At 42.6% G+C, this 27,669-nt stretch overlaps 1 protein-coding gene across 4 annotated transcripts in view; it reads right to left on the reverse strand.

The window, feature by feature from the left end:
* Positions 1 to 9,972, reverse strand: part of LOC129862199 (ELKS/Rab6-interacting/CAST family member 1-like) — a 40,481-nt gene extending 30,509 nt beyond the window's left edge. For all 4 annotated transcript variants that reach the window (XR_008760737.1, XR_008760736.1, XM_055933620.1 and 1 more), the window contains exons 1-3: positions 9,791 to 9,972; positions 6,467 to 7,341; positions 6,028 to 6,216 (exon numbers count right to left, since the gene is read on the reverse strand). Coding sequence is in view for 2 of the 4 variants with exons in the window: in XM_055933620.1 (XP_055789595.1) it covers positions 6,028 to 6,216; positions 6,467 to 7,006 (729 nt within the window). In the remaining 2 variants the exon portion in view is untranslated. The remainder of the gene's footprint in view (positions 1 to 6,027; positions 6,217 to 6,466; positions 7,342 to 9,790) is intronic.
* Positions 9,973 to 27,669: the final 17,697 nt, after the last annotated feature.

Raw genomic sequence — 27,669 nt, forward strand, 5'->3', positions numbered from 1 at the left:
TGACAATGGAGATAATTCCAGTAGGCGATCCAAAACAACGCAGCCTCAGTAAGGGCAGATAAAGCGGCCACCTGGCCAGGCTCCGTAGATGTGCACATCGCACACCACTCCTGAGTATACTACTAGCCAATGTCCAGTCTCTTGACAACAAGGTAGACGAATTTCGAGCAAGAGTTGCCTTCCAGAGAGACATCAGAGATTGTAACATTCTCTTTTTCACGGAAACATGGCTCTCTCGGGATATGTTGTCGGAATTGGATCAGCCACCTGGCTTCTCCATCCATCACGCCGAAAGTAATAAACACCTCACTGGGAAAAGGAAGGGCGGGGGTGTATTCTTTATGATTAACGACTCATGTAATCGTAATCATAACAACATACAGGAACTCAAGTCCTTCTGCTCACCCGATCTAGAATTCCTACAATCCAGTGCCGGTCATTTAACCTACCAAGAGAATTCTCGTCAGTTATAGTCACAGCTGTGTACATTCTCCCTCAAGCAGACACCAAGACGGTCATCAATGAACTTCACTGGACTATACACAAACTGGAAATCATACATCCTGAGGCTGCATTTAGGCTGCAATAGTACACAAGTATAAACACCATGAGACCCCGCAGCTGTCATACCGCTCAGGAAGAAGACACGTTCAGTCTCTTAGAGATGAACGTACTTTGGTGCAAAAAGTGCAAATCAATCCCAGAAAAACAGCAAAGGACCTTGTGAAGATGCTGGAGGAAACAGGTACAAAAGTATCTATATCCACAGTAAAACAAGTCCTATATCGTCATAACCTGAAAGGCCGCTCAGCAAGGAAGAAGCCACTGCTCAAAAATCACCATAAAAAAGCCAGACTACGGTTTGCAACTACACATGGGAACAAAGATCGTACTTTTTGTAGAAATGTCCTCTGGTCTGATGAAACAAAAATAGAACTGTTTGGCCATAATGACCATTGTTATATTTGGAGGAAAAAGGGGGAGGCTTGCAAGCCAAAATAACACCATCCCAACCGTGAAGTACGGGGTGGCAGCATCATGTTGTGGGAGTGCTTTGCTGCAGGAGAGACTGGTGCACTTCACAAAATAGATGGCATCATGAGGCAGGAAAATTATGTGGATATATTGAAGCAACATTTCAAGACATCAATCAGGAAGTTAAAGTTTGGTCGCAAATGGGTCTTCTAAATGGACAATGGCCCCGAGCATAATTCCAAAGTTGTGGCAAAATGGCTTAAAGACAACAATGTCAAGGTATTGGTGTTTGCGAGCAAGGAGGCCTACAAACCTGACTCAGTTACATCAGCTCTGTCAGGAGGAATGGACCAAAATTCACCAAACTTATTGAGGTAAGCTTGTGGAAGGCTATCTGAAACTTTTGACCAAAGTTAAACAATTTAAGGGCAATGCTACCAAATACTAATTGAGTGTATGTGAACTTCTGTCCCACTGGGAATGTGATGAAATAAATAAAAGCTGAAATAAATAATTCTCTCTACTATTATTCTGACATTTCACATTCTTAAAATAAAGTGGTGATCCTAACTGACCTAAAACAGGGAATATTTACTTGGATTAAATGTCAGGAATTGTGAAAAACTGAGTTTAAATATATTTGGCTAAGGTGTATGTAAACTTCCAACTTCAACAGTATAAACTGTATTTTATACCATCTATTGCACCTTCGCCATCGCTCATCCATATACTTACACGTACATATTCTCATTAATCCCATTAGATGTGTATTAGGTAGTTGTTGGGGAATTGTTAGATATTACTGCACTGTCGGAACTAGAAGCACAAGCATTTCGCTACACTCGCATTAACATCTGCTAACCATGTGTATGTGACAAATATAATTTGATTTGAAAGGAATTTTACGTAGAACTCAGACAGGATTGTGTCGAAGCACAGATCTGGGGAAGGGTACCAAAAAATGTCTGCAGCATTGAAGGTTCTCAAGAATAAAAGTGGCCCCCATCATTCTTAAATGGAAGAAGTTTGGAACCACCAAGACTCTTCCTAGAGCTGGCCGCCCAGCCAAACTAAGCAATCGGCGGAGAAAAGCCTTGGTCAGGGAGGTGACCAAGAACCCGATGGTCACTCTGACAGAGCTCCAGAGTTCCTCTGTGGAGATGGGAGAACCTTCCTGAAGGACAACCGTCTCTGCAGCACTCCACCAAATCAGTCCTTTATGATGGAGGGGCCAGACGGAAGCCACTCCTCAGCAAAGGCACAGGACAGCCCGCTTGGAGTTCGCCAAAAGGCACCTGAAGACTCTCAGACCATTAGAAATAATGGTCTGAGAGTGTGTCTAAACACATTGTGTGTGTCTAAACACATTCTCTAGTCTGATTAAAGATTGAACTCTTTGGCCTGAATGCCAAGCATCATATTTGGAGGAAACCTGGCACCATCTCTCGGTGAAGCACGGTGGTGGCAGCATCATGCTGTGGGTATGTTTTTCAGCGGCAGGGACTGGGACACTAGTCAGGGTCGAGGCAAAGATGAACGGAGCAATGTACAGGGAGATCCTTGATGTAAACCTTCTCCAGAATGCTCAGGACCTCAGACTGGGGCGAAGGTTCACCTTCCAACAGGACAACGACCGTAAGCACACAGCCAAGACAACGCAGGAGTGGCTTCGTGACAAGTCTCTGAATGTCCTTGAGTGGGCCAGCCAGAGCCCGGACAAAGTCAAGCGGTCTGAATACTTTCCGAATGCACTGTATGTATGCATGTATTGGGGAATTAATATACGCTAACAATCAAAACAAACAATTCACACAATTAAGTTATAAAACAATGAATGTGCACAAATTGGCAGGAGAGAGAGGGCATTCTGGAGAGAGAAGTGGATTGTGCATCTGGGAGCATGGTAAATCCGATGTCTGCATTGGCATTGCAGCATATAAGGTGATATGGCCTCAGCAGAAGTCAGGGCATTCATATCGTACTTCTTGTGCTTTGCAGAGCAGTGCTATTGTCAAGGACGTGAGTGTGTTTATACAAGATGTACCGCCCTCACCTACCATCAACCAATCATGTTACAAAATTTGGGAGGCGCATTGTGATGCGGAACGGATCTTGATTCGGCCTCTGCATGCTTTTGGAGGCTCCGCAATAACATCACACCCTCCATATGGAGCTTGATTCGGCCTCTGCATGCTTTTGGAGGCTCCGCAATTACATCACACCCTCCATATGGAGCCTCTGACCACATTTTTCGGATCAAGCATAAATGGGCCTTTAGTCTAGACCTCCACAATGGATTAGTTCACTGAGATGGCGCAAAGATATATATATAAGCCAAAAGTTGGACACACCTACTCATTCAATGGTTTTTCTTAATTTTTTACTATATTCTACATTGTAGAATAATAGTGAAGACATCAAAACTATGAAATAACACATTTGGAATCATGAAGTATCCCAAAAAAGTGTTAAATCAAAAAAATTAACTCAGCAAAAAAATAAACATCCCTTTTTCAGGACCCTGTTATTCAAACATAATTCGTAAAAATCCAAATAACTTCACTAGATCTTCAAAGGGTTTAAACACTGGTTGCCATGCTTGTGAATGAACCATACACAATTAATAATCATGTACCTGTGGAACAGTCGTTAAGACACTAACAGCTTACAGACGGTAGGCAATTAAGGTCACAGTTATGAAAACTTAGGACACGAAAGAGGCCTTTCTACTGACTCTGAAAAACACCAAAAAGAAAGATGCCCAGGGTCCCTGCTCTGCGTGAACGTGCCTTAGGCATGCTGCAAGGAGATATGAGGATTGCAGATGTGGCCAGGGCAATAAATTGCAATGTCCGTGCTGTGAGACGCCTAAGACAGCGCTACAGGGAGACAGGACGGATAGCTGATCGTCTTCGCAGTGGCAGACCACGTGTAACACCTGCACAGGATCGGTCCATCCAAACATCACACCTGCGGGACAGGTACAGGATGGCAACAACAATGGCCTGAGTTACACGAGGAACGCACAATCCCTCCATCAGTGCTCAGACTTTCAGCCTATTGCGGACAGAGGCTGGACTGAGGGCTTGTAGGCCTGTTGTAAGACAGGTCCTCACCAGACATCACCGGCAACGACGTCTCCTATGGGCACAAACCCACCGTCGCTGGACCAGACAGGACTGGCAAAAAGTGCTCTTCACTGACGCGTCGCAGTTTTGTCTCACCAGGGGTGATGGTTGGATTTGAGTTTATCGTAGAAGGAATGAGCGTTACACCGAGGCCTGTACTCTGGAGCGGGATCGATTTGGAGGTGGAGGGTCCATCATGGTCTGGGGTGGTCAATGTGTCACTGCATCATCGGACTGAGCTTGTGGTCATTGCAGGCAATCTCAACGCTGTGCGTTACAGGGAAGCCATCCTCCTCCCTCATGTGGTACCTTTCCTGCAGGCTCATCCTGACATAACCCTCCAGCATGACAATGCCACCAGCCATACTGCTCATTCTGTACATGATTCCCTGCAAGACAGGAATGTCAGTGTTCTGCCATGGCCAGCGTAGAGCCCGGATCTCAATCCCATTGAGCAGGTCTGGGACCTGTTGGATTGTGCATCTCTCCTTAGTGTAAGAGTGGGGTAACATCTCACAGCAAGAACGGGCAAATCTGGTGCAGTCCATGAGGAGATGCACTGCAGTACTTAATGCAGCTGGTGGCCACACCAGATACTGACTGTTACTTTTGATTTTGACCCCCCCCTTTGTTCAGGGACAAATTATTCAATTTCTGTTAGTCACATGTCTGTGGAACTTGTTCAGTTTATGTCTCAGTTGTTTAATTTTATGTTCATACAAATATTTACACATGTTAAGTTTGTGGAAAATAAATGCAGTTGACAGTGAGAGGACGTTTCTTTTTTTGCTGAGCTTATTTTATATTTTATATTCTTCAAAGTAGCCACCCTTTGCCTTGATGACAGCTTTGCACATGCTTGGCATTCTCTCAACCAGCTTCATGAGGAATGCTTTTCCAACAGTCTTGAAGGAGTTCCCGCACATATGCTTGAGCACTTCTTGGCTGCTTTTCCTTCACTCTGCGGTCCTGTTCATCCAAACCATCTCAATTGGGTTGAGGTCGGGTGATTGTGGAGGCCAGGTCATCTGATGCAGCACTCCATCACTCTCCTTCTTGATCAAATAGCCCTTACAGAGCCTGGAGTTGTGTTTTGGGCCCAAACCAGATGGGATGGCGTATCGCTGCAGAATGCTGTGGTAGCCATGCTGGTTAAGTGTGCCTTGAATTCTAAATAAATTCCCGACAGTGTCACTAGCAAAGCACCCCCACTCCATCACACCTCCTCCTCCATGCTTCATGGTGGGAACCACACATGCAGAGATCATCCGTTCAACTACTCCGCGTCTCACAAAGACACGGCCATTGGAACCTTAACTCTCAAATTTGGAATCATCAGACCAAAAGGACAGATTTCCACCAGTCTAATGTCCATTGCTCGTGTTTCTTTGCCCAAGCAAATCTCTTCTTATTGGTGTCCTTTAGTAGTGGTTTCTTTGCATCTATTCGACCACGAAGGCCTGATTCACGCAGTCTCATCTGAACAGTTGATGCTGAGATGTGTCTGTTACTTGAACTCTGTGAAGCCTTTATTTGGGCTGCAATTTCAACAGACCGTTCCACAGGTGTATGTTCATTAATTGTTTATGGTTCATTGAACAAGCATGGGAAACGGTGTTTATTAAACCCTTTACAATGAAGATATTCTGATTTTCACGAATTATCTTTGAAAGACAGGGTCCTGAAAAAGGGACGTTTCCTAGGATTTTCCGCCTGCAGCAAATCCAGTGGATAATGCTGGCAATACCGGTCAAAGAGAAAACCCACAAAAAACGACCAAAACACCTAGATTATAGGCTATAACCTGTCCTGTGCTTGAGGTAGTAAATTGCCGTCTACACAAATCTAGGATCAGATTATCTCACCCCCAATCCTTTCTTTCACAATTACATGGATGGAAAATCACACACACACACACACACACCTGTGTCTCGTCTTGCACCACGCGGTACTGTTCCTTCCAGACAGTGATCTTGGACACCTCATCCTTTCTTAGGGCTCTCTCCTTCTTCAGCTCAGGGCTCCAGAAAGTCTTGATGGAGTTCATGGAGGAACTCAGCTTGCTCTCCTTCACCTCCACCTCACGACGCAGCAACTCGTTCTCACGCAGAACCTGAGGGACCAGTGGACTTAGTCAGTCAAACATACATTTCCATACACACACTGCAAATACAAAATGTTTTCACACAAAGCCTTAGAATAGCAGAACATTCAACATCAAAGTCAAACTGGATCTTCTGCTCAAAGTAGGGTACATGTCAAACGAGTTATTACTAACTTTCCTTATGACACCACAGCACTGAGCTTTCCTTGTCCATTGTCATTCTACAGACAGACTAACGTTACCAACTGTGGCTACTGACCTCTTTGAGTTGGGCCTGCAGGTCCAGTATGGTGTTGTCCCGGGCCTGTCTCAGGGAGTGAGGGACCGTGGAAGCCATGTGGTGATCCCCAAAAGCCAGGGCGTCACCTGCCATCATTCCCCCAGGGAGCACAGCATTGGCCTGGACAGATGTGGCGATGTTGGGGGTGCTCGCTGCCACCCCTCCACCCCCTCCTGCTCTTGACCCGTAGGTCACCCTCTGTCGACCCATTGTGGTCATCTCTCGACCACTCTTGTTAACGTGGTCGGACATGGCAACCTCGTTGTCGCTCAGGTACATGGGTCCTGAGGTGGCATAGGCGGCATTGAGGGATTGGATGTTCTCCATGGAGAGGGTCTTACCCCCCGCTCCGCCTGGACCCCCTCCACTGCCCCCCGTGCTGTTGGTGCGACGGTGGCCCATCCGTGGGGAACGGGGGAGATGAGGGGAGCGACCTGAACCCTGGCTGCTCCCCCCATCTCTCCCTCCTCCGCTGTGGTTGGCATCCGCTCTGCCCACGGAACGGGAGCTGCCGTACATGTTCACTGAAGCAGAGGAGTGAACGTATGGATGGTGGGAATGAAAAGGTGCAGTGTCTGAAATGTGAGGATGTAGCTTTGCCTAGTGTGTGTGTGTGTGTGTGTGTGTGTGTGTGTGTGTGTGTGTGTGTGTGTGTGTGTGTGATTTTTACAGCAGATCTGTGAGTTTGTGCTGACGTGTCTCTCTGTTCCGGCTTCAACTGGAGTAAGTGAGCGCTTGATTCATGTGAAATCGTTGAGCTCTCTTCACGCTCACTCACTCTCAGAAGGGACTGGGTGACAGCTGTTCTTGGAGCGAGAGAACAGCCATTCAGAGTCCACACACAGGAAACTGATCTGGAAGAAGGAATAGAGTTTAAACGGGATCATCAGCAGCTAGAGATTGCCTGACAAGGTATCTCTCCTGACATGGGCATGTTTTCAATACAGACTCCTTTTGTCGTATAATATTCCATAGAAGGCATCCAGACCTTATGAAAGTATCACAATATACCTGTAATCTTGTAATAGATCAAATCTAGTGATACTGTACATAACTGGACATTTCTGCCATCCATTGTGACAGTGTGGGGGGATAATCAACATTCCAATTAATGGCAATGCATTTCTTAGCTGCTATAAATGCTGTGTTACATTGTTATTAGAAGAAACTGTCTCCAGTATCAACATTACCAAGCAAACCAAAACAGGTAGAAGGGAGATCTAAAGACCTGCTGAGATAATAGAACATACTCTTGCAAGAATTCAGTCAGCCTTCACAAGACCACAACATATGCAAATGCGTCCCCTTCTGTGTTTTACACCCCCAGCAGAGGAAGTACATTTCTGAATGATGATATTGTTTCACTGACATATAGTACGTTATATGGATGGTTGTTTTATGTCTGAGATGATATGAACATGACTGGGCATTTAAACATATCTGTATCCATTCAGCATCATCAATAGTGTCTACCAGGTCTTCCTCACATTTTTGTTTTACATTTTTTGTGTCATCGGGAAAAGCCTCTATCAACCCTTGATACAGTTTGGAAATCAACTTTAGAGGTTTGTCAGACTGCCTTAAAATAGTTTCAATCTTTGAAGCTCCTGGCTTGTCCAGTGTTTTCTGAGTAGAGAATAAAGTGTAATCTCAGCGCCGTCACACACTGGTCTTCCCTGGTTGCTTGACCCTGCTGAGACCACTGTCACCATCTGATCCTTCTCAGATGAGGCACGTCAAAGAATTACCTTGGTGTACATTTCTACATTATATTATCCAAGAATAGAATCAATGGTTCAATAATTGAAATGACCATTATTCCTAGGTCCCAAACTGAAGCCTACCCATCAACTCAAGATGGAACTTTGTATCCATTCATTGATTGCTATATTATACTGCAAAATTCGTAGACATGTCTTTCCTGGCTGTCTGGCTTTGCTTGGACATCTGTCACCATCTGATCCTGCTAATAAATGATAAGCATGGTGTTATGTACTGACTGTGCACCATGACAGTGAAGCCTGTAGAGCTGTTTATACCGTGTCAGTGTGAAAATAAGTGAATTAGCTAAGGAACCTGGCAGATCAATAACTGTACATTGCTATACTGACTAATAAAAACTCACAATGCGCTGTCAAAAAACAGAATATCAGGCTACAAAACATTTCCATACATACAACAGCTGTTAGATACTGCTACCTGACTGATAGCTAGAGGCTAGAGCTGAACTGGCTGTGGTAGCTTTAGTTCATTCACTTCAGACAGAACTTCTGTTGTGAAGGGATGAAACATTAACTAACGTTACACGTCAGTTAAACTACTAGCTCAGCACTGGAAATAAATACTTTTTTCTGTTAAGTCAAACAGCAGTTACCTTGCCAGCTACATCAGTCAAAGAGTAGCCAGTTTCTGCTTTGCTTGCTTTGACAACTCAGAGAAAAAGCAATAGGGGCGCATGTGCGTTATGCTATGTATCACGTCATCTGGCTAATGTAGGGAGGAGCGCCCCTTTTCAGTTGTATCAAATGACAACGTTGTGGCCCCAAAAATGCTACAGAATTTGCAAAAAAAACTCACTATCTATATGCATAATACATTTCACCACGGACAATTTCGATTGCAGACTCCTCATAAACGTAAGCACAGCTAGTTGGCAGGCTAGTTACAGCTAGCAGCAAAATCTAAGTTAATATGGCTGTGTTATCAAACGTTACAATGTAACGTTTTACCGCAATATTTTTTGTTGTAAAGTAGCATCTCTTTGGCAGCACTATAATGAGCAAGGAAGCGTGCTACATTGTTTATTGCTCGCTAGATGGATCGCTACATTAACTTTGTTGGACACACCGACCTAAAGGTTTGGCCATTTGAACCTTGGGAATAAAAAAAATGGGTGGAAGATATGCAGCTGGTCCGAGGCGAGGGTAATAATACAATTGTCAACTTAGATGGCAAGACGTCTAAATTATTTAGAAATGGACAACATCTAAAATGTTTTCTTCGTTGGAAATACAAACAAAGGGCTCAGGAGCCCCCAAAAAATCTCCCTCTCATATGTATCCCTTTCTCCTCCTCCATTGCTTTAGGGCTGAACATTATTTAGGGAGTTTTCCTTCATTAAAAGTAAGTCGCTCTCCCGTAAAAAACTAACACAAATTCCGTAATCGACAAAAGCTCATAATATCCCGATGAATACTAAGTAATAAATACAAGGAATCGGATTTGGTCAAGCAGAATCCGTTTTTGTTGATTAGCAATGAACACAATGATTATGAAAATCCCTTTAAGAGTGAACTAACGTACTTTGCTGTAGCTATGTCCGATGGGGTCAAGTCAGTTTGCTGTATCCTGCGTCAAATGGAAAACGGACATATACGGACATATTCCCTTATTTCTTCTGCATACCTCTATCCGATTTTACCATATTTTTGCCAACACAACCAGTGGCTTTCTTCTTCAGCAGCGTCTCGTCAGCTACACTAAAAAAGTATTTCCGGGTCACAGAATTTCGGACATTTTCTAAATAAAAGTTCCCTATGTAATCGTACAAAAGTGTCAATAACCTGTATGTATTATTCATGATATATGAAAAATAATTTTCTAAACATTAACAATGAACATATTTGTTCATGTTTAAGTGACATTTGTATTAAATGTGGGTTTTATAACATGTTCCAAGGTCAAATAAATGCCCCCACTGTAAGTAACTGTATATGAAATACATATTGGCTTATAGAGCAAAAACTATTCGAGGTGCAGCAGTAAAAGTATTGTAGGGAATACTCAGTAGGGTCTGTAGAATGTATATGGTGTCATTTCATGGTGCTCTGAGTAACAAGGAGTGTTGCTGGCATTTTACTCCGCCTATTACATTGGCCACAATGCGCATCCCTGTATATGGAATACATATTGGCTTATAGAGCGCGCCTTTACACATTTAAAATCAGCCCACGGCCAGCCACATGTGCCAAATGCATCAGGTCATCAGGTTAAAGTATAATGATCACTGCAAAACCTAAAATATCCATATGATTACAGGGTAAAGTGAATGGTATCAGTACCAGGACCACCCTCGAAGGTCAGCGTGACCTGGAGGTGGACATTCTCTGCTTCTCCAAGTCCTACAGAGTTCTTGAATGTAGCTATGAAAATGTTTAATAGCAACAATATGGAGATGTATTTGCGGCGCTGCTGGAAAATAGACATAGAACAAGCTACAGCAAGAGATCTTGACTTCTGTGTCATACGAGCATACAAAAGTAATTTAATGCGACTGGCTTGTGAACTCTGTAAAACACTTATGTGGTAAAGATGATAGGTATAGAGTTAGCATGTTCACTGAGTGTTGAAAACATTACATAGACTGACCAGGTGAATCCTTTCCATGACAGACTGACCAGGTGAACCCTTATTGATGTCACTTGTTAAATCCACTTCAATCAGTGTAGATGAAGGGCAGGAGACAGGTTAAAGAAGGAATTTTAAGCCTTGAAACAATTGAGATATTAATTGTATATCTGTGCCATTCAGAGGGTGAATGGGCAAGACAAAATATATAGTGCCTTTGAACGGGGTATGGTAGTAGGTGCCAGGCGCACATGTTTGTGTCAACAACTGCAACGCTGCTGGGTTTTTCACATTCAACAGTTTCCCGTGTGTCCACCACCCAAAGGACATCCCGCCAGCTTGGCCCAACTGTGGGAAGCATTGGCGTCAACATGGGCCAGCATCCCTGTGGAACGCTTTCGACACCTTGCGGAGTCCATGCCCTGACGAATTGAGACGGTTCTGAAGGCAAAAGGGGGATGGGGGAGTTGAACAGACATTCTAAAAGTGAACCATGCAGTTGGACACACTTTAAAAAACTTTCTCCCTGTAATACCAATTTGGTCTGACCTTTTGGTAAGAAATGTACAGACGTTTTCAGCATTATACAAGTCAAATCCAAGATAGAATAAGAAAAGTACAGCAATTAGTGAGGTAACATTCAAAAACACAAGGGTGTTATTTCTTGTTGATACAGAACATAGAATTGACAAGTGTATTGTCAAATTGCACTCTGCATAAAGCTGGCCAGAGAGACATATGTGAGAAAATCTAATTTTGCAATCCAAAAAGGTAATGCATACTACCACAACCCGAGGAAAGCTGGGAGAAAAGGAAAAAGCACCAAGGCATCTCCGTAAGTCTTTTCATATTCCTCCAGCTATACATTCTAAATCATTCGGTCTTAATAAAAAGACAGGGATGAACAATGATCCAGTATTTATTGTGTTGTGAGCCACATTCAGTCAATAGATTGAAATCTCAGCAGGATTTCCTGAATGATATCAAAATAACAATATCTAGATTTGAAAACAGAGCCGCAAACTGTTGGTTCAACTCCTCTTTGCCGTCTTTGTTACATCCCAGGATAGTGAAAACTACCTTCAAGCATCTTGACCCACAATCCATGACAGAATGTTCAGATATTAAAGATAACTTTGCTGCTCTCTTGTCTGCAGTTCAGAGGCCTGGATGCATCTTTAAGCACTGTGAGTTTGAGCAAGTTTTGATAGAGATAAACATGACCATTCCATCATTGGCATAATGTTTTTATATATCAATTACTCCCCTGGTTACAAGATTTGGGTATTAAAACAGTGGTCAGTGCTATGCATACTCATAGCAGTGAAACTTGCAAAAACAGCATCTCACACAATGAGTATTACTTCAGCTCAATTTTTCAGGTTTGACTAAATACAGACACATCATCGCTTGATATTCTAGTTAGGCAATTAATCACTAAATGGGGTGCACCCACAAAATGCAGTCAATGTGATGGTGTATTGATTAGACAGACTGTTTGGACCACCACACCAGATATTCTTGTTATTTTTGTTCCCTGTGTAGCACCATCCAGTACAATGGAAATCCCAGTTGTTGGCAACAAAAAACAGATGTACAGATTAAGCTCTGTAATATCTCACTTGGGCACAAAATCTACAAGGGGGTATTTCTGGTCAGAACTGGATTTTGACACTTAAGATACGGGCAGATGACGTACACATTTCTGTTGGCACGGATAGGGAAGGAGTAGGCACGAGTACAGAAGGGGTTATATATTTCTATGAAGTAGTTAATGAGCCTCAGATGCAAACAAATTGCAATGATGTACAGTACAACCACTTGATTAAGAATCAGAGATTTATGTCATTCCACAGTATGAATAATTTTCCAATCACACAGTGGATATAAGGTGACCCATTTACATTTTTCTCGATACTACATCAGCATTTTCTGAATGCCATAAGAGATTAATTATTGCTGACCAAAGGAAACCGTCTCCTCACTTCAAAAAGGCAATTTCCCAATTTGAAGCATTGAATTCAGCGACATTTTCACAATCCATGGTTCAAGAACAGCTTCATTACAGTGGTGTAAAGGACATAGTTGAACATTTTGTTCAGGAAATTCTACCTGCAAATTTCTTGGCAAATGGTCTGCTCTACACTCTCAGTCTAAACATTTACAGTAAGTGTGATGCCCAGGCAGTGTATAGCCAGACTACCAAACAACTGATCGTAGAACCCAGGGACATTTCTGCAGAACGCGTAGGCCAATAACTTGTTGGTTTGAATCAACAGAGCAGAGCATGTAATATATCTAAGAATTCAAAAGGCACTCAACATTCAAGCTTTTTTGTAACCCATGCTCTACAGACTTTACTTGTAAAAATAGACAGGAATAGGATCAAATTACCTAGAAGCTTTACTCTCCTTTGCATAATTAGCAAACATACATATACTATTTCTAGTTGTCACATTTTCAGACGAATACCCATTTGTGAAACTGTATACATGTTATGTCCAGTTTTGGCACGTAAACTGCACTGAGACAAAGTTGTCAGTTGGCTATAGATTAGAATTACTCAACAAATTTCTGCACAAAGACACATTTTGTCTCGTTGCATATGCCCGGATAAGTAGAGGTTCTCCACTTTGGTCTGAAAGAAGTCATTCACTTACTGTGTGCACTGTCAAATACAAGGAATGTGATTCCTCTCAATTGGTGGCGTTTTGAGAATGTAATAATACCTGTGAATCTAAAAGCACATTTAATAATGTGTTTGTGCTCAAAATAGTATAACATTGAGTGTTAAAATAATGGACTCCTTAAAGCAGTATGAGAAGGAACTAGAGAGCATTCTGCACTCACTACAGAAATATCTGGCGCTACAGTATTTGACTTGAAATGGAAAGGTTGTGGACATTGTTCTGAAATATGAATTCTCATTGTCAAGGCCGTCGAAAGAAGTGGACCAAAGTGCAGCGTGGTGAGCGTACATTTCCTTTTATTATAGAATGTCACCAACAAGAAACAACCGTGAAGCTTCCGAGGGCTATAGTGCCACTAACAAAGATAACTACCCACAATCACAGGTGGGAAAAGGGCTGCCTAAGTATGATTCCCAATCAGAGACAACGATAGACAGCTGTCCCTGATTGAGAACCATACCTGGCCAAAACATAGAAACACAAATCATAGAAATAAAGGACATAGAATGCCCACCCAAATCACACCCTGACCAAACCAAAAAGAGACATAACAAAGGCTCTCTAAGGTCAGGGCGTGACACTCATCATTGTGGGAATTTCAAAGCTCAGGTAGACGGAAGTACTTGTGGTCCCTATATGTTTGTTCACTAAAGCAGTCCATTCACAACAACATGAGATGTATTTTGTATGAATTATCAGAAGGAAGATTATTGCATTAATGTTATGCAAGAATGTGTATATCAGATTCATTGAGTTTAATGGTGAACACCATGAAAGAATAGTGAACGCCATGAAGGAATGCTTCCATGTACACTGTCAAAAGGAGATCAATCTGCAATGATTTGATTAAGTGATGTAACATGCAAATGTACTATGTGTGGAAGGACCACCAGAGGGCAGGCTGGGCTCACGGATGGTAGCCCAACAAGGCATGGGAGACAAGGTAACCAGAGGCAATTGAGCACAGCTGACACTACTAATGAGATATTCTCCTTCCCCTATAAGAGAGAGTATGGAACCAGCAGAAGAGGGGGGAAGAACTATCTCTGGAAGATTGCCACTGAGACAGAGGAGCGATCTATGAAGAACCATTAGGACGGTGACAATACTGTGACTTTTGTTGTAGTTGAAAGACAATCGTATTGTGTTCCTGTTTGATCTGGAGAAGAAGATGTATGTTTTTTCCTTTGGAGATTTTCATTGATTATGTTGAAGTGTTTGTGTTGACCAATGCCCTCAATATAGAACTTCGTTCAATCAAGGAAACCTACTCCTGACTCGTTTGTTCCACCTTCCTGCTTTAGAGTGACGCCCAATTACTTGGTCCGCTCACATATGGTTCTCATGATTGTTTGGTGCATTTCAGGAGCTGATATGCTGAACCCTGATGTTGCATATAAGGACATCCAGGACATGCATAGCAGGCTGGGTCTGAGGCAAGTGTGAAAATTGCCATAGACTGTTCTCTTCGCTATCGTCTGGCAGGCGGTACCGGAGCATTTGGTCTCAGGCCAACAGGCTCTGAGACCGCTTCTATCGCCAAGCACTGAGACTTTTGAACAGCTAAGCAATGGCTGCCCATACTCAGCCACGGTCTATCTGCACTGACTTTATGCCACTCATGGGTCTTTACCCACACACACACACACCAACACTGACTCTACTGCACACATACTCAAATACTCACACACTGACTAACACCAACACAAACACACATGCAAACACCCACTACTTATGCTGCTGCTATATTGATTATTTTTACTATTTATTCTGCTATCAGTCACTTTCTCCTTGCCCCTGTCTACATGTACATAGTGTTTCTACCTTAACCACTCCAGTATCCCTGCATATTGTACATTTGGCACTTGCACGGACCCTGTATATAGCTTCATGTCTCATGTTTTTCTTATTTCTTGTGTGTTTAAAAAAAATCTACTTCATACTATTTGATATTGAACACTGAATTGTTGGGAAAGAGCTAGCAAGTAAGCATTTCACTGTACTTGTGCATGTGACATTACTCAACTAATTTGAAACTTCTGAGTAACTGTTGATGATTAATTAACTAATGTGATATTTGTTATGAATAAAGTATGCTTTTTTTGGACAAAGTGAACTTGCATTTCTCATTGCCTTTTTGAATAAACATATTGTATGTTGTATCCACCAGAAGTGTCCACCAGAAAGAAGATTATATGATATTTGTCTTCTACAGTATAGGGTATTTTGGAAGAACAATATATGCATCATGACACAGTGCTATATTTGAACCATATAGTGTTCAGGCACCACATTTGAAGCTGTTTGACCACAGTAAAAGTCCAGCAACACTCCAGATAACTTAGCTTTTTGTTCGAACTCACCCTGCTGAGTATTTCCCCCCCCCCCCCACTTTATCTGAGACAGGTATTAGACAGCCCAAAACAGTGTATTGCATTCGGGGCTAAAAAGGGGGAGGAGTAAAAAGACAGCAACAATCTGTACGACACAGTTTCCCTCAAACGAAACATTGGTTAAAAGACCCTACTGAGTCTTTTCCACCTCACTTTAGCTGAAACAGGTTTTAAACTTGTTCCTTACAGTCCAATATGTATTCCATATACAGTGAACTGCATTGGCGGCTATGTTCTGTTGTATGGGTAGACCTCAGTCAAACTCTGAACGACCAAATTTGTATCTATTAGCAAAAGATAGTAAAGACAACTGCTGGGCACAGCACATAGCGTTAAGGTTTCACAGAACTAGAATAAGACACATGAGGCTTTAAGCTACTAGGATAAGACACATTAAAACGTCTTCAGGATTGGTGGGTCCCCTGCACGAGACGGTTGAGCTAATGTAGGCTAATGCGATTAGCATGAGATTGTAAGTAACAAGAACATTTCCCGGGACATCGACATATCTGACATTGGCAGAAAGCTTAAATTCTTGTTAATCTAACTGCACTGTCCAATTTACAGTACCTATTACAGTGAAAGAATACCATGCTATTGTTTGAGGAGAGTGCACAGTTTTGAACATGAACAATTATTAATAAACAAATTAGGCACATTTGGGAAGTCTTGATACAACATTTTGAACACAAATGCAATGGTTCATTGGATCAGTCTAAAACTTTGCACATACACTGCTGCCATCTAGCGGCCAATATCTAAATTGCACCTGGGCTGGAATAATATATTATGGCCTTTCACTTGCATTTCAAAGATGATGGTACAAAAAAAATACAAAAAACAGTTGTTTTTTTCTTTATATTATCTTTTACCAGATCTAATGTGTTATATTCTCCTACATTCCTTTAACATTTCCACAAACTTCAAAGTGTTTCCTTTCAAATGGTACCAAGAATATGCATATCCTTGTTTCAGGGCCTGAGCTACAATCAGTATGTCATTTTAGGCGAAAATTGAAAAAAAGTGTCCGATCATATATTCATCCAGGAATACATCTCAAGCAAACAGGAAATACATTAAAACTGTGAAAGGATCTGTAAGAACCAATTAACATTTTTAAGCATAGCGCCAGTTATATATATAACATAGCCATTTCTGAGGTCCCGTGTGTCTCGGGACCTCAGCCACCCATGCCATGGCATGTTCATCCCGACACCATCTAGAAGGAGGAGACAGCACAGGTGTATCAAAGATTGGACCAAGAGACTGAAAAATAGCTTCTATCTCCAGGCCATCAGACTATTAAATAGTCACCACTAGCCAGCCTCCTCCCAGAACCCTGCCCTGAACTTTATTCACTGGTACTAGCTGGCTACCACCTGGCATTCAGTCCTGCACCTTAGAGTCTGCTGCCCTATGTACATAGTCATTGAACACTGGAAACGTTAATGTTTACATACTGTTTTACCCACTTCATATGTACAGTATATACTGTATTCTAGTCAAGGTTCATCCTATATAACTACTGCTGTACACACCTTGTCTATTCATACACTGCCCATAATGTCTATACACACCATCATCTACATATATATTTATAGTCTGGACTCCGACATTGCTCGCTACACCCGCGACAACATCTGCAAATTATGTCTACCTGACCAATACATTTAGATTTGTTTAAATGTGAAATTTTGATTTAAACATTTGATTTTAAATCTTCTCCACATTATAATATTCTTTAACTTATAGTAAGTAGTAATTCTCATTAGTTTCATAATTTCTTACATTATGCGCTATGACTATGCAAAGATGCAAAAAAATATTGATTGCAAATAAAATACAATCTTATTTGTCACATGCGCCGAATACAACAGGTGTGTAGACCTTACAGTGAAATGCTTACTTACAAGCCCTTAACCAACAACACAGTTCAAGAAATAGAGTTAAGAAAATACTTAAATCAAATAAAATTGTATTAGTCACATGCAGTTTAAAAAAAATACAGACAAGAATAAGAGAAAAAAGTAACAAGTAATTAAAGAGCAGGAGTAAAACAACAATAACGAGGCTATATACATGGGGTACCGGTACTGAGTCAATGTGTGGGGGTACAGGTTAGTCGAGGTAATTTGTACATAGAGGTAGGGGTAAAGTGACTATGCATGGATAATAAACAGTGAGTAGGAGCAGTGTAAAAACAAAAGGGGTGCCGGGGGAAGGGGTGTTGTAAGAAATTGTAATAGAGACTGGAAACTAGTAATAACAACATTTCAACATAAGCCATCTTTTATACAAAATACACATACTCCTCATTTCTCTTGGATATGCTGGACTTATTAAGACAACAACCACAGACACATACAACTCCCCTCCCCCATGACAACCACAGACACACACAACTCAAGGTTGGAGCACAAAACAAAGAACTATCTCAGGAACCAATGGAACGTTGACACCAGGCCTGATCAGGACTACCCAAGACCCAGATCGACCAATCGGAAGGCCAGAATACTAGATCTACCTACTTCATTCAATGCATATAAAAGCTGTACAACTGTTTAGACTGTCTTTTTCCAGACGATTCCATACGAATCAGACAGAAAGAGCCGTGCTGCACGCTTTGCCTAATATTTTTACACTTGAATAAATCTGCCTTATTATACAATTATCCACCGCGTCCTATGTCTCCTCTTGTTCTCCTGTCTCCAGTAAACTTTTTATCAACAGTGTCAATGTAAATAGTCCAGGTGGCCATTTGATTACCTGTTCAGCAGTCTTATGGCTTGGGGGTAGAAGCTGTTGAGAAGCCTTTTGGACCTAGACTTGGCACTCCGGTACCGTTTTCCGTGTGGTAGCAGAGAGAACAGTCTATGACTTGGGTGACTGGAGTCTTTGACAATTGAAAAGATTGAAAATTGAAAAGAATATTACCACTGATGTGAAACGGTTGAAAAATAAAGTTGATGCCCTGACAAAAGAGAACGAGGAGCTACGCACAGCCATTGCTGGACAGGACCGATACAAGCGCCGATGGGGGCTAGGATCTGAACGGGCTACCTGAAACTGATGGGGAGAATATCAGAGGGATTGTGATTGACATATCCCCCTGCTACCCTGAACATCGCTGTAGATGTTGTACGCCGTCTCGGAGATAAGAGAAAGGAGATGAACAGACAGACAGGTCATCATGATGTTTGCGTTGAGGAACATGATAGACGAGGTGTGGAGAGCTGCCAAACTTGCGCCGATCTGCAGGGAGAAAGGCATTTGCTTTGCAGAAGGTTTGAGCAAGCGCGACAGGGATAACCGTGCGAAGCTGTGGCACCAGTCGACGAGGCAAGACTCAGGGGGGAAAGCCTTCTTTCGGGAGAGGTTTACTGTCATTGGCGGCCGCAGGGTGGAGCTACGTGACTGACTGATTTATGCTTTATGAGTTGGCCTGCTTATACAGTAGTAGGCTAATGAAGCCATATACAGTTTCAACTGGTGAGTTTATTCATGCAATCGTTTATCTGAACGTCGCATATAGTTGATATTGCATAGGGCCATACTGTTCGAAGTGGCGAGTTTTGAATGTGAACATTAACCAACGTAAGCACACTGCTTTTTGTTTCTCATTTGATGGCTTACTAAGTTAGTTTTTATTCATTGTTTTAAGATCGTTATTTAAGTAAATCTCCATTTTTTTATGTGGCCTGATTAGCTTTCAGAGATTTATTTTAATTTTGAGAGTTCAATTTAAATAATTAACTATTAATATAACGTGTTATTAAACGGTCTATCCGTTTATTTTCCTTTTTATGGTCGTTACTGTTTGTCAAGTACATTTTTGAAGGGCTTATGCTACCTTTATATTATTCAGGGTCCCTGTTTATTCTAGACAACTCTTTATCTCCTTTACTCTAATCCAACATTTCTCTTTCCTTTTTATCCTTGAACACCAGGGGTTTACATAATAAGTTAAAACGCAAGGCAATTTTTTTTATTTGTAAAGATTCATTAAAGTCCAATTGTCTTTTATTTCAAGAGACATATTCCTCAGATGCTGAATTTTGGACTTCACAATAGGATGACCAGATCATTTTTAGCCATGGCTCATCTCGTCCTGCTGGTGTGGCAATACTTTTCAGACGTTTTCCAGGTACGGTTTTAGAAAGCAGGTGTGATGAGGGTCACTGGATATCTATTGTTTTTGAATATAAAGGCTCATGTTACATATTGGTAAATGTTCATGGTTTATAACATACGGTCAAAAAAATCTATCTAACATCTTAGTAAAGTCTTAATTGAGTTGAAAAACAAATATTCTACAGATAACATTGTTGGAGGTAATTATGATGTTGCTCCTGATGACTGGATGGGTAGGTATCCCACCAGGCATTCAGACCATTGTTTTAATAACTTAATTCTACATTTCTGCTCTAACTTAACTTTCTGACATTTAGCGTTCACAGAATCCCAACTTTTTAATGCAATTTTCTTGGTTCAACTCTACAAATAGGGACAGACAATTAAAATCTAGAATTGATTATTGGTTGGTATCTGCCAATCTTAGGAATCTTGTCAGTGAATGTAGTATTTCCTCAGCTCCTCTGACAGACCATGGTTCCATTGTTCTTTCCTTTTTGTTTTGATAATGATGAGATTTTCTAAAGCATACTGGAAATGTAACTCTTCTTTTAAAGAATGAGTCATTTTGTTTACAGTCTAAAGCTCTAATCAGAGACCTTTCTCGATTCTGCTCTTCTACTAACAAATGGGAAATGATTAAATTCAGAATTTGATGTCTTGCCATCACTACTGGTAAAATGCTAGCTCAGAAAATATTCTCCAAGCAGATGGATATTATTGTTGATAGTAACAGGCTAAGCAATAAACTAGAGGTGGCAGGTGACGTGACTGACTGATTTATGATTTAGTGATTTATTGATTAGAGCGTTGGACTTGCAACCGGAAGGATTACAGTGAGTTCATAGAAGATGATGGCTTTATATTGTTTTTAGATTTTAAGGCTTTTGACACTTTAGAACACAACTTTTTATTTAGAACTCTACTTTTGGGTTTGGGGAGAATTTCTGTGAAGTGAGGATGATGTTAGCAGTTCGGTGGCTATGAGTAATGGCACATCCCCTCGTTTCTCTATTGCTAGAGGAATTAGACAGGGTTGTCCAATCTACCCTCTATTTATTTTAGCCACAGATTTACTAGCCGTATTTATTAACATCTGAGAATTTAAAAGGGATCCGTATTTTTGGTTTAAGATATAAATATTAGTCAATTTGCATATGATACTGCCCTTTCCCTAAAAGGATAGAGCAGCTATTTTCTTGGCTATTGACAGAATCAAGACATTTTATATGGCCTCTGGGTTGACTAACAACCTTAACAAATGTGATCTCATGCCAATTCATTGCTGTGACTCTGTCAACATTGCCTCCATACCTGTTAAATATTTAGGAATTGTTATCACTAAAAATGTTTCAGATGGAGAATCTTTAAACATCGATAATATGATTAATTCCATGAGAGTTTCATTAAGTCAGTGGCTGCAATATGTTATCTCAATTTTGGGTAGTGTTCTTTTGTCCAAGACAGATGGTTTATCTAGATTAATTTACTCAAATCAGTCCCTTTTTCTTTCTTCTAATAACATTAAAAAAAAGTTAATTATGTTGTTTGGAGGAATAATACACATTATATTCGGAAATCACAATTAGTGAAAGACTGATCGTGGAGGTTTACAGTCTATTGATTTTGAGTCGTTATTGGATGCTTTTAGAATTAAATGGTTGAAATGATGTCTGTCTAATCCTACCTCTATGGTATCATATCCCTAACAGTCTGTTTAATAAACTTGGTGGACTTGAATTCCTAATGAAATGTGATTTTTGACCCTCAAATTACCTGTGAAGTTGTCTAAATTTCACCAGCAAATTATTTTTCTGGAAAATGAAATTCAAGCACAAATTTTCCCCACACTAAACATTGATTTGGAATAATAGAGTTATTAAAATTATAGGAAATCTATTTTCAAATGCCTTTGGTTTGACAAGGGTATTGATTTGGTAGACAACACTGGGGAGTTTTTGCCGTTTGAGTTCATTGGCAAATTTCAGGTTTATATTACACAGAGTATATATGAAGGTTTGCAAAGCAATTCCACTTCCTTTACTTGGACTTATTAAGAACACTTTGTTATATTATGAAGCTGTTCCTTCTTTTCCTAGTTTACAAATTGATGACTTGAATCTTTTGGATAAAAAATGCAACAATAAGTGGATACAACTGGCAGTTAATGAAGTAATTGTTGGTGATTATAATTCAATATATTGCTATGTAAGTGACCAACCCATGCTATGGTCAAAAGCGACTACCTTTTACCTTACTTGTCCAGTTAACCTAAAAGTTAAAGAAACTAATTTTAAAATATTATCTTCCATCTACCCTGTTAAGGTTTTCTTGCACAAAAGATTCATTTTTGACAAAATGCCTAGTTTTTTGTTCCTCTGATTCAGAATCTGTAGGGCATTTATATTTTTCATGCCACCATTCTAGTAAACTATGGATTTGAAATTCATGAATGGTTGTGTATAAAATCTCCAGAATTACCTATGTTTACCTTTGATGTTAAATGGCATTATGCTTATCCTTGTAATTCCGATCATAGCTATTTTATTAACATTATTATTCTCTTGGCCAAATATTATATTCACAAATGTAAGTGGGGTGAAAAAAAATCATTTTTGTAGTTTAATTTTTTTTTAACTGTTACAATTGAATAAATCCCACAAACTTGTCAAACTCAAGAAGTTGGAAAAAGTATTAGAAGTTATGTCTCTGAGTTTCTGTTAATGTCTTATTGCCTTGTCACATTGTAACGGCTCTCTTTCGGTGAGTGAGTTGACCAAGGCGCAGCGGGTTGTGAATACATAATGAACTTTATTTAACAAGACGAAACTAAACACACGAAGAACACTTGAACAATTTACAAAACGAACTAGACAGACCTAAACTATGAACTTACATGAAACGAGGAACACATAAACAGGAACGACCGAGACGAGACAGTACCGTGTGGTGCAACAAACACAGACACAGTGACATTCACCCACAAACAAACAGTGAGAACCTCCTACCTTAATATGACTCTCAATTAGAGGAAAACGCAAAACACCTGCCTCTAATTAAGAGCCATACCAGGCAACCCAAAACCAACATAGAAACGGAAAACATAGACTGCCCACCCAAAACTCACGCCCTGACCATCACACACATACAAAACAACAGAAAACAGGTCAGGAACGTGACACATATTAATGATGTCCTGAATTATAATATGTTTTCTTTTTTGGGGGTTCGCCTGGTGTTCTATTATTTCATTTTTTTCATTGAATTCCCAGGAATGTCCCTGTATTGATGTGTAATATTGTTATTATTGTTGCAATAAAAAACCCTGAGTAAAGCAGGTGAATGAGGAGATAAAAAGCCCTCATCAATTGAACGCAGATAACATGATTCATCATGGCAACAGGAGAAAAAAGGTCTCGAACCTCCTTCTCTCCAGCGGAGTATGTAAGGGCTGTTGTCCTCCTCTTCCTCGGACGAGGAGAGGAGAGAAGGATCAGTGGACCAATACGCAGCAGTAGGAAAATAAGCCATCTCTTTTATTGAATACGACGGCAAAACAAAACACTTACAAAACTAACAAAATAAGAAAACGACGTAGACGAAACCTGAACATGAACTTACACAACTATACGTAGAACTCACGGACAGGAACAGACTACATCAAACGAATGAACAGCCAAACAGTCCCGTATGGTACAGACATAGACGAAACAGGAGACAATCACCCACAAACAAACAGTGAGAACACCCTACCTAAATATGACTCTCAATTAGAGGAAAACGCAAAACACCTGCCTCTAATTAAGAGCCATACCAGGCAACCCAAAACCAACATAGAAACAGAAAACATAGACTGCCCACCCAAAACTCACGCCCTGACCATCACACACATACAAAAACAACAGAAAACAGGTCAGGAACGTGACAGAACCCCCCCCTCAAGGTGCGAACGCCGGGCGCACCAGCACAAAGTCCAGGGAGGGTCTGGGTGGGCATCTGACCACGGTGGTGGCTCAGGCTCCGGACGCTGTCCCCACACCACCATAGTCACTCCCCGCTTCTGTATTCCCCTCCCAATGACCACCCTCCAACTAAAACCCCCTAAATGAAAGGCCAGCACCGGGATAAGGGGCAGCACCGGGACAAGGGGCAGCACCGGGACAAGGGGCAGCACCGGGACAAGGGGCAGCACCGGGACAAGGGGCAGCACCGGGACAAGGGGCGGCACCGGGATAAGGGGCGGCAGGTCCCGGCTGAGAGACTCTGGCAGGTCCCGGCTGAGGGACTCTGGCAGGTCCCGGCTGAGGGACTCTGGCAGGTCCCGGCTGAGGGACTCTGGCAGGTCCCGGCTGAGGGACTCTGGCAGGTCCCGGCTGAGGGACTCTGGCAGGTCCCGGCTGGACGGCTCTGGCAGGTCCCGGCTGGACGGCTCTGGCAGGTCCCGGCTGGACGGCTCTGGCAGGTCCCGGCTGGACGGCTCTGGCAGGTCCCGGCTGGACGGCTCTGGCAGGTCCCGGCTGGACGGCTCTGGCAGGTCCCGGCTGGACGGCTCTGGCAGGTCCCGGCTGGACGGCTCTGGCTGGTCCCGGCAGGACGGCTCTGGCTGGTCCCGGCAGGACGGCTCTGGCAGGTCCCGGCAGGACGGCTCTGGCTGGTCATGGCAGGACGGCTCTGGCTGGTCCTGGCAGGACGGCTCTGGCTGGTCCTGGCAGGACGGCTCTGGCTGGTCCTGGCAGGACGGCTCTGGCTGGTCCTGGCAGGACGGCTCTGGCTGGTCCTGGCAGGACGGCTCTGGCTGGTCCTGGCTGGACGTCTCTGGCTGGTCCTGGCTGGACGGCTCTGGCCCGACGGGCAGCTCTGTAGGGAGGAGACGGAGAGACAGCCTGGTGCGTGGTATAGGCACTGGCTGCGCTGGAGAGGAGGAAACAGCTGGAGAGAGAACCCGGAGAGACAGCCTGGTACGGGGGGCTGCCACCGGAGGACGGGTACATGGAGGTGGCACCGGGTATACCGGACCGTGAAGGAGGACACGTGCTCTTGAGCACCGAGCCTGCCCAACCTTACCAGGTTGAATGGTGCCCGTAGCCCTGCCAGTGCGGCGAGGTGGAATAGCCCGCACTGGGCTATACTGACGAACCGGGGACACCATTCGTAAGGCTGGTGTCATGTATGCCGGCCCGAGGAGACGCACTGGTGGCCAGATGCGTTGGGCCGGCTTCATGACATCCGGCTCGATGCCCAACTTAGCCCTCCCAGTGCGGCAAGGTGGAATAGCCCGCACTGGGCTAAGCACGCGTACTGGGAACACCGTGCGCTTTACCGCATAACACGGTGTCAGACCAGTACGACGCCCTCTCACTCCACGGTAAGCACGGGGAGTTGGCTCAGGTATCCTACCCGGCTTTGCCACACTCCTCGTGTGCCCCCCCCCCAAGAAATTTTTGGGTCTGACTCACGGGCTCCCAACCACGTCGCCGCGCTGCCTCCTCATACCAGCGCCTCTCTGCCTTCGCTGCCTCCAGCTCCGCCTTGGGACGGCGATATTCCCCTGGCTGAGCCCAGGGTCCTTTACCGTCCAGGATCTCCTCCCAAGTCCAGGAGTCCTGGTTGCTCTGTTGAGCTTTCCCTTGCCGCTTGGTCCTAGTTTGGTGGGTGATTCTGTAAGGGCTGTTGTCCTCCTCTTCCTCGGACGAGGAGAGGAGAGAAGGATCAGTGGACCAATACGCAGCAGTAGGAAAATAAGCCATCTCTTTTATTGAATACGACGGCAAAACAAAACACTTACAAAACTAACAAAATAAGAAAACGACGTAGACGAAACCTGAACATGAACTTACACAACTATACGTAGAACTCACGGACAGGAACAGACTACATCAAACGAATGAACAGCCAAACAGTCCCGTATGGTACAGACATGGACGACACAGGAGACAATCACCCACAAACAAACAGTGAGAACACCCTACCTAAATATGACTCTCAATTAGAGGAAAACGCAAAACACCTGCCTCTAATTAAGAGCCATACCAGGCAACCCAAAACCAACATAGAAACAGAAAACATAGACTGCCCACCCAAAACTCACGCCCTGACCATCACACACATACAAAAACAACAGAAAACAGGTCAGGAACGTGACAGAGTAAGAAATATGAATGAATGCGTATGCAGAATGTGAGTATATATTTAAGAAAAAAAGCAATGTAGCAGCAAAAGAACGTGAGCTGGCGTGGCAGAAAATTGCTGACCAAGTCAATGGGTGAGTATTAATTGATTTAAATTAAATAAAAAATGAAATAAAATAAAAAATGCACATTTGTGGCCTGCTGGAGTTCATTTTGCAGGGCTCTGGCAGTGCACCTCCTTGCACAAAGGCGGAGGTAGCGGTCCTGCTGATGGGTTGTTGCCCTCCTACGGCCTCCTCCACGTCTCCTGATGTACTGGCCTGTCTCCTGGTAGCGCCTGCATGCTCTGGACACTACGCTGACAGACACAGCAAACCTTTTTGCCACAGCTCGCATTGATGTGCCATCCTGGATGAACTGCACTACCTGAGCCACTTGTGTGGGTTGTAGACTCCGTCTCATGCTACCACTAGAGTGAGAGCACCGCCAGCATTCAAAAGTGACCAAAACATCAGCCAGGAAGCATAGGAACTGAGAAGGGGTCTGTGGTCACCACCTGCAGAATCACTCCTGTTTTGGGGGGTGTCTTGCTAATTGCCTATAATTTCCACCTTTTGTCTATTCCATTTGCACAACAGCATGTGAAATTTATTGTCAATCAGTGTTGCTTCCTAAGTGGACAGTTTGATTTCACAGAAGTGTGATTGACTTGGAGTTACATTGTGTTGTTTAAGTGTTCCCTTTATTTTTTTGAGCAGTGTATATTAGAAAAATTGTGATGCGGCCTGCACACTGTTGTAAAATTCAAATTAAGTGGGTCACTTTTCTGGGTAAAGTTATAATTTAACTGTCTAATCTTCTACCAGTTACTGATGGTGCAATCTGTCTGGTGGAGCCTTTTGCCATAACAGACCTCCATGCAGTTGTATGTACTCTTGATACTCTGCAGATTTTTTCATAATGGGTTGGAGTAGAACACCAAAATTGTTAATTTTCATTACAGGGGGATGAGGAAGACACCTTGTTAGCTGCCACAGAGAAGGAAGATACAGAGAGGCCTTTTGAGGTGTACACCTTAAAAATAACATCTAACAGTTGATGATAGTGTTGTACCATAAAACTTGCACCTTCCTTTTCTCTAACAGAGCAATGCTGGAAATTAAATGAGGAAGCGGGTCCATCCACCTCCATAGCACAACTTACCTCAGTAAGATGTTGTTCAGCATTGGCCCATGACTTACAATGAAACTAAGTAGACCTGGCACTGTGAAATTCAATGCCATTTTTTGTGGTCCTATAGCCCCATGTGAAACAGCTGTACAAGGTGTACTTAGAGAAACAAATTGAAAAATGTAATTTAGAAATTGTCCACAAGGCTGCAGATGCAAAAGATAAAAATAGAAATACAACTGCTGGAACATCAGTTAAAGGTGGGTGAGGTGCCCACAAGTGGATGATTTTACTTGTTTGAACAACATAAAACAATATTAACT

Source organism: Salvelinus fontinalis, chromosome 9 (genome assembly GCF_029448725.1).
Source record: "Salvelinus fontinalis isolate EN_2023a chromosome 9, ASM2944872v1, whole genome shotgun sequence".
Taxonomy (NCBI): Eukaryota; Metazoa; Chordata; class Actinopteri; order Salmoniformes; family Salmonidae; genus Salvelinus; species Salvelinus fontinalis.